This window comes from Megalobrama amblycephala, linkage group LG15, assembly GCF_018812025.1.
Source record: "Megalobrama amblycephala isolate DHTTF-2021 linkage group LG15, ASM1881202v1, whole genome shotgun sequence".
NCBI lineage: Eukaryota > Metazoa > Chordata > Actinopteri > Cypriniformes > Xenocyprididae > Megalobrama > Megalobrama amblycephala.
In genome coordinates this window covers 1529866-1538587 of record NC_063058.1, presented here as the reverse complement: position 1 = coordinate 1538587, position 8722 = coordinate 1529866, and the positions used below count along the sequence as shown (strand labels likewise).

The following is an 8722-nucleotide window of genomic DNA, read 5'->3' as shown; positions in this document are numbered from 1 at the left end:
TAAATTACGGACAGTTACATATGCCTTACCTACATTTTATATTGTAGGCTTTATAGTACACCTCAAACAAATGATTTAATAGTAATTTATAGTGTTAATATTAATTTCCCAGTCCACGAATAGCTTGGGTATGCAGAGCATTCGCAGCTTATACGGACCGCACACCACTGATAGATATAGTTTATACTGTGCTTTGGCCATGTAAAGCTTAACTCTGTCAGTAAAGCTATTGGACTCTCACAGTCTACAGCAGCTTTTGCATTCAGAGGGTATTTTGCATGAGCGGCTCATGCTTCACTGCTCTGAATGTGTTTATAGCTCCATGAACTGAACATGAAATGATCAAGAGCTCTTCTTCATCAACCAACAAACATGACTTTCAGCATCATCTTTGTCTTGACTCTGGCAGTGATTTGTCCAGGTTTGAATAATGATTTATGATTATATTTTCAGAGATAAATGACTGTGTGTGAATATTTGACTTCTATTGTTCCTCATTCACAGAATCTATTGGGCAGGTGACAGTGACTCAAACTCACTCAGAGCTGCTCGCTCAAACTGGACAACTAGTCAAAATAACCTGTAAAACTAGCAGTAATGTTGGCTGCTGTTGTGGAGGGACTGGATGTCTTAGCTGGTATCTACAAAAACCCAGAGAAGCTCCTAAACTCCTTATTTATGGAGCGAATCAACGGCAGTCAGGAACTCCATCTAGATTCAGTGGCAGTGGATCTAACAGTGATTTCACTCTGACCATCAGTGGAGTCCAGACTGAAGATACAGGAGATTATTACTGTCAGAGTTACCACAGCATCAACAGTAAAGCTGTGTTCACACAGTGATAAAGAGTGGTACAAAAACCTCGTTCAGTCAGACGTCACAGTGATGCACTGATACAGCTGAGAGATACTGCAGCTGCTGATGGAGGATCACAAACAACACAATGGTGTATCAAACCTTTCAGAGACTTTATTTATTTATTATGAGTAAACATGTAACATACAATCTTATATTCCTTACTAAACTGGGCTAAAATGTGGAGAAAATGTGGAGAATCTGTGCTTGTCCTTGCCAGTACAATATTTTCTATATTATTTACTGTAGAAAAGTCAATCCCTTTAATTGCAAGTCTCGTATGTGATACCATGACCGTTTCTTTGTGGATATACTCACTTGTTGGACTATTTGGTGGATGTACTTTCCTGTATTTTCTTCTGTGTGGATTCTTCTGTGACTGTTACCTGTTGCATGTCTTTGATGAAGGACTTTGATGAAGGCCTGTGTGATGAGTCTGTTTGAGTTCTGCTTAAGATGCAAATTTTAGGACTTGACATTCATGGCTTGAGACTTGACTCGGACTTGAGTTAAATGACTCGAAATAACCTGTCTTTTGTTTAATAAATATCTGTCTTTGAACGCTCCGCAACCTAACTACATGACGCAGCAGGCAAGCAGAGAGAGCTAACATAAGAGCATGGACTGTGACTGAACACTGGAGACATGACTACGCCAAGAATAATTAAATTTTAACAAATAACGTTTTGGACATGTTAAGAGTTTACTTTTAATTGGTTTTGCGTTCATTAAACAGAAAATTGGGTTAAAATCAGTGCCGTCAATGTTAACACTTTAACGCATGCAGTTAATTTATTCCAGTTTAATGCATTAAAAATATTTATTGCAATTAAAGCAGCATCCGTTTTTTTCTGTCATCCTTTGGTTAGCATTACAATATATGATCATGCTCTTATTCATGTAAATGCTTTTAAACCATTTAAGTGCCAAAAGAGAAAAAGAGAACGTGCTGTCTGTGAATGTCCTGCCACACACACACATTAATCACATTTATGATTATATTAGGGTTATTAGGGCTGCACGATTAATTGCAATTAAACTGCACGAGATTTGGCAAAGGCTGTGATTATTTTATGCGCAGCTTGTCAGAGCTGTATGGCTCAATAGTATCCAGCTGCAGACCCGCAGCACCAGCAGTTTCAGAACCGCAGCGCCAGAACCACAGCCACAGAACAGAAGTGTGGGGCAGAGCTTATGTTCTTAACAGAGGAGCAAATTAACAGAATTTGCTTTTATTACACACGAAACATCATAGTTTGTGTTATGATACATTACATTAAAATACAGCACAATAAGCATTTAAAATTTTAATTTTGTGTCATTATCTGTTTCATTGTATTATGGGAGTCATTTCCTGTTCATGATGTAAAAAGTAATGCTTGAAACTTATGGGCATTTTATATGAAATATACTTTAATCACAAAACTGAAAACAAACATTTACTCCAAAGCCAATAACATGCATTTTTATCAATAAAAATAATAAAAAAAAAAAAAAAAAAAAAAACACCATCAGCAGCATAATTTTAAAAGAAAAAATGAAAAATTATACAATAATTAAAATGAAATTTATCAATTGAACAATTCACTCAGGCCTATTTTGTCATGACAATCCTGCATAAATTCAAATTTTCAAAATGAACAAATCACTCAAGCATATTTTTTTATGATAATCATGCAAAGATTAGCGTTTATCAAATGAAAACTTAAGTCTTAGTCTCATTTTGTCCCGACATTCCTGTAAAAAAAAAAAAAAAAAAAAAAAAAAAAAAAAAAATCTCCATGTCTTCCCTGAATTCAAAATGAAACACAAAGGGCTCTCTGGAACCTTCTTCAAGGAGATTGGCGAGGGCCTTTTCCTTGTCCTCTTCGTCCATTCTAAGGAAAAGAGGCTCGTCCACTGAACCCCTGAACAGATGTCTGTTGCTTCGGAGCCATTTCACAGCTTCTGGAATGTGTTGGATTACAGGGAGCTCCTTCATTTCAGAATATTAAAGGAAAATGTAACTTTAATAATTTTTTTAATAAATGTATTTTATGTTACGCTATATATACACACTCATGTGTTTTTATTTGAGACATGCCTCGTTGCTGCTAAGAGAAGGGGTGTTAAGAAAAGGAGAAGCATGAGGTTATTAAGTCTGTAGCAACTGTAGCAGACTTTATAACCAACCTTGTTTTTCAGTAGCACCCATGTGCCAGGTGCAGTTTTGGCTGTCATCTTACTGCAACAAAATACACAAATAATAAAAACTGATTTGTTAATATGCAAAGTTACATTGTGCTGCACATACAGTTTTGAAGCTCTGAATCCATGCAAAAACATAGCAGTGAACAGTATTTGGGTCTAATTTGGGGTCAAATCAGAACATCATGCAAGTAACCATTAAGCAAGCTTTTTAAACTCTTGAACGGCACTCTCTCAATGACAACACTTGAACAGCAAACCTGAACTGAGAACCTTAAATATTTTCACTTCTATATTGATTTTTGCAACCTGAAAACATTCACATATCTCTCATCACCCAACCCATATGGATTGGTTGAATCTAGGAAGTACATGTGCCTATCTTTTGGCTTCATGACCTGAAAAAAAAAAAAAAAAAGTGTTAGTACTCCTGAATCATGAAATGGTATTTATGAACTGTGATAAGACAAATGCAGACAATTTTCAGACAACACTGCAAAGTTACATTAAATAGCCAATTACAAATAACTTACACACAACATCCAGTGTCCTGGCTTCCAAGCATGGATGACAATGCAATCTTTCAGACCTATATATAATATTTAATTAAATAAATAAAAATTCAATTTAGTTGGTTTAAAATAAAATTGGTCACTGCTGTGAATGTTATGTAATTTTGTGGCCTTACTGGAAATGACAAGGCTAGGTCCAAATTATTTGGAGGCAACCAGCTCATCACAACATATGCGTTAGCCATCCACACATCCATTCCCTACAACATAGCATACCAATGTAAGACTGTACACAATTTAGATAACTATGTCTTTAGCCATTTGAGATTTGCAGCTTTACAAAAACGTGCTAGTTCCTTAGCCACCAATGCAATTACCTCAAGACAGCCATTTGCAATCTGCAATTTTTTAAAAAACAACTGTAAACAGTCATAGACATTTCTTATTGTTATTGTATGTTTTTGTATGTCAACTCACTGTTCCCTTCAACCACTCATTAAGACCTAGAGTCCAGACCTAGAGAATCTTTCCTTTTCAGAACTTTAGCAATTGTCTCATCTGTGTCATCTGTCCCCAAAGCCCATTCAAGCTTGAAGACAAATGAGAGAAGTAATTAAAAAGTAAATAAAAAAAAAAAAATAAAAATAAAAAAAAATGTTTGATATGAGAGTTCCATTACAACATTAAATAAAACTGAAAACTGCCGTTCACATACCATTGCTAATTGCCTATGACTAGGCAGACAATCCCAACACACTCTACTGGCAGACAGGTGTTTGATGTTACACACCCTTTCATTTTCTGCTGTGATAGTAAAAATTGATAATTACATACAATAACTTGCATCAGGATATATTAAGACTTATTACAGGATATATATAGCCAGGAGCCATATCACCCTGTAGCCCAAGATTGGTTGCCCACTGAAGCTAAGCAGGGCTGAGCCTGGTTAGTACCTGGATGGGAGACCTCCTGGGAATACTAGGTTGCTGCTGGAAGAGGTGTTAGTGAGGCCAGCAGGGGGTGCTCACCCTGTGGTCTGTGTGGGTCCTAACGCCCCCAGTATAGTGACGGGGACACCATACTGTCAAAAAGCACCGTCCTTTGGATGAGACGTTAAACCGAGGTCCTGACTCTCTGTGGTCATTAAAAATCCCAGGATGTCCTTTGAAAAGAGTAGGGGTGTAAACCCGACATCCTGGCCAAACTTGCCCATTGGCCTCTGTCCATCATGGCCTCCTAATCATCCCCATACACTGATTGGCTTCATCAATCTGTCTCCTCTCCACCAATAAGCTGGTGTGTGGTGGGTGTTCTGGCACAATATGGCTGCCGTCGCATCATCCAGGTGGATGCTGCACATTGGTGGTGGTTGAGGAGATTCCCCCTTCAATATGTAAAGTGCTTTGAGTGCCCAGAAAAGTGCTATATAAATGTAAGGAATTATTATTAAATTATTATTATAAACACTTACTACTGGTTGGGACCATCATGGATGTCGTGGTTGTGTCCTCCATCTCAATGTCTATAGGGACTGGCTCCTCAGTGGAGATGTTGGAATTTTCTATAACAATATAAACAGCCAACAAGAGCTAGACCCAAACCTCATATTTCCTTCAAACACACACTGAATTGTGGCCTAAGTATTTCCACTACTTTAATAAAAAAAAAAAGTGCTTAATACTTTTCCCTCCAGCCAAGGCAAGGACACTTTCAGATTTGGCAAGTTTAATGTTTTCTTCGGCTGGTTCTGCTAACCGTCCTTCATATGGGCGAATTGGAATGATTTCTGGTGCCCTTAGATTGGCATGTGTTGCTAAACCATGTGCAAAGTCATAAATAATGATGTTCGGCAGATGCTTCCATGAGAACAGAAGGTCAACAAAATCTTGAGGGTTTTCTGCTTGAAGATTGCATTTTAAACTGTAAACTATGCCACATGGGCACATAATGACTCCCCGGCCTCCTAATATAGGCCAAAAAAAAGAAAAAAGGACAGAAACATCATGTATTGGCAATATTTTGACAGTAATATCAAAAGGTTATATGTGTAACACCAAGCAAAACAGTATTAGAAAATAAGCTTACCAGAGGCACTCCAGATTTTTTCAAAGATTTTATCATAGGTTTGCCTCGATTTCATTTCATTAGATAATCTGAGGAGAAGGTCACTCCGAGATCCAGTGGAGTCCAGACCACATTCTTTGCATATTTTATGAATAATATTAACGTACTGTACACAAATATATTTTATATTTAGTGTATATTGAAAAAAGTAGTACTTAACCAAAAAAATATTTACAAACAAACCTTTTGCTTTAGAAGTTCTTCTTTTAGCCTCTCCTCTGTCACTGTAATTTCTGCAGTCTCTGAGGCAGACTTTGAAGAATGAAGTCTTTCATACTCTGTGTTTAGCACACGGTCTGAACGACATGTGTTCTTGCCAATCCAAGGAGCCCAGAAGTGATACGTAGGTTTAACAGCAAATGGATTTTTTGCACCATCTACAACAGCAAAATTAAAAACATAATAAGCTGTGTGATACTTTTAATTCCTTTGCAATATAGTGCATAAAAAAAATGTTTGAACATACTTGCAACACATCCACAACCTATCATCTCTTTAGACAATGCCTCCCAGAATGTTTACAGATTGACATCCCCTTGAAAGTTTTCTGGAGGTTCCTCGATGTCACTTACTGGAAGAAAAAAAAGTGTATTACACTACATTGCAATAACATAAAAAAATAAAACAATCTTGGAAGTGAAAACAATTACGATAAACATACCAGAAAACTGGAAAACACCCTTTTTGTGCAGATCCATTATCACCAATGAAAGCTCTAGCGTAAGTTCTGCCAGGAAGACTCAATGTTACGTCACCAATTAGTTTAGAGCTAACCAATAATTATCTTGTACTTGGAGTATATATGATTGCTGACACATGTTTGAGTCCGCAGATGCTGACGCAAACCTTCACCTCCATCCTCCCCACCACCAACAGGATGGTCCCTGTCCATACCTCCCAGGGGGGTCGGCTATGCCACTGCCTTCATCTTCAGGCAGGAAATGCTGAGTCTGCAACCCTTTAGGATCTGAGCTATGGACGGGGCCTACGCCAAAGAACTTTCTTACAACATTTTGCTTGCTGATTGTTAATAAATATGGTTGTCACGTTATCTTACCTCCCCGAGTCTTTTTTGGTAGAACTGGGGGATTATCTCCACAGGACAGACATGAATACTTGTATTCATGTTCTGTAAGGGCCTCAAAATGTAAATATGCATGTAGCACAGTGTCTGCTGGCGGAAACTTTAAACCAGTCAAATCCTGTAAAAACTCAGCTGCTCTGCTCAAAGAAGTATGCACCTGAAATAAACAAAATCTGTTTAAGTAACATACAAAAATACGTACACCATAGTGTTAAGTTAAAAGTTACCTGGAGAAGGCTTTTCAAGGTTAGGCATAAGGGTATGGCAAGGATAATGTGGTCATTGAAGTTATGTAGGTGGTCTTTCCACTCCTGGTATCGGTGCAACATTCCACAAAGTGGGCACTGCTTAGTAGGTGGCAACATCTAAAATTTAAACAAATAATATATCAGAGACAATTTAGCTGGATATCACACACACACACACAATTACATAACACTAAATCATACCTTCAATAATGGACCAGTTTGTGAGTATTTTAGCCTTCTTTGTAATTAGGATGGGATCACTGAGGGGAATGACACCTGGACAACTCTGACAGATAGTTTCATCTGGACAAAGATTTCTTGGGTAATCTTTGTCTGGTGATGGTACACCACATGTGTGGTAGATCAACGGGTATCCTCTTGCGCTGAAGAATATAACATACCATATTATTTAGCCCCAGATCTTTTGGGGGATAAACAGGACTGTCTTCTCTGAAATCCTTCTCATCAGACTGTGCATGAGGCGCTTTGTGTGGGGATTCCTCTCTGCTGAAGACTGTTCGAAACAGCTCATGTCGTGTCTGAAAAAGGTGCCATTTTGCTATGCATTTGTGCACACATGAACACCGCAATTTGGAACATGCTATGTGTTTAATTTTGAGTCATATACAACCATTACACGCCCCAACCGGCTGTAATAAGAGACACTGGGTTCAAATACTGAAATGAACTTCTTTGTTTCATGGGTGCCAATCGAAGTTTGAACAGACAGTGGTATGTAATTGCTGTTGGCAAGCTCCTGCCGAGTAAGGAATATCTTCTTCTTTTCATTACTAAACCACTTTGCTTTCACCATCTCAGTTAAAATCTCCTCTTTCAGGTAGACTTGTTCAGCAGAGGATGCGCAGTAAGTTATGGAGCGTATGTGTTTGCACTGGTATGATGACAGACCTCTCCTTTGTGTGACTTCTATGTTGACCTGACATTCATGTGATTCACAGATGACCTTATGGTGTTCTCCCCATGTCATGTCCTGTTTTTTTTTTTTTTTTGGCAAACCTGTACATGCCTCTCAAAATCACTTCTCCTTAAAACTGTAATTTCACAGTATGTGCAGTGGTGATGCAGTGCTGATTTACATCCCAGTCCACATCTGTGTATAGTAAAGCCTAAAATAAATAAGTACAGGTATACTGGTAAACTATTATGCTATAATATATTGTGTGTACATATAATAATCAAATAACTATACAATGCATATAACAGAGGAAATTGGAACAAGCATAATATTTATAATATTCATAAATAAACGTCTTCAAAACAACACCGCAAGGCCCATTTACATGACACGATATGAAAATTAATCGAACCATCCACAGAAAAATGTTTCTACACAAGACAACAAATACAAGATGATAAAGCCAAGCACAAATGAGTTGTTTAGCAAATAATAGCCTAACTTAATATATACGATAATTATTCACCACACGAAAGCAAAAACATTACAGACAACTCACCGTGCCTTCCGCCATGCTTTTCACGTTGTCAATAACTCCGCCCCTCACTTCCGTTCTGTGGCTGTGGTTCTGGCGCTGCAGTTCTGAAACTGCTGGTGCTGCGGGTCTGCAGCTGGATATGTCTCGTACGGCTCTGTGATCAGTAGTAAATGCTTCTCCTTCTGAAAACCAGAGGGCGCTCTTGCGCAGAAACTCCAAATATGCACTGCCGCAGAAGTAGATAGCACACGCCAT

At 38.1% G+C, this 8722-nt stretch overlaps 1 pseudogene and 1 gene segment (V, D, J or C); one reads left to right on the top strand and one right to left on the bottom strand.

The window, feature by feature from the left end:
- Window positions 1-283: 283 nt before the first annotated feature.
- LOC125247292 lies at window positions 284-1608 on the top strand. The segment is given in 2 exon segments: window positions 284-421; window positions 505-1608. Coding segments are annotated over 2 exon segments (387 nt in total).
- Window positions 1609-3463: 1855 nt separating this feature from the next.
- On the bottom strand, window positions 3464-8722 carry LOC125247950 (annotated as a pseudogene).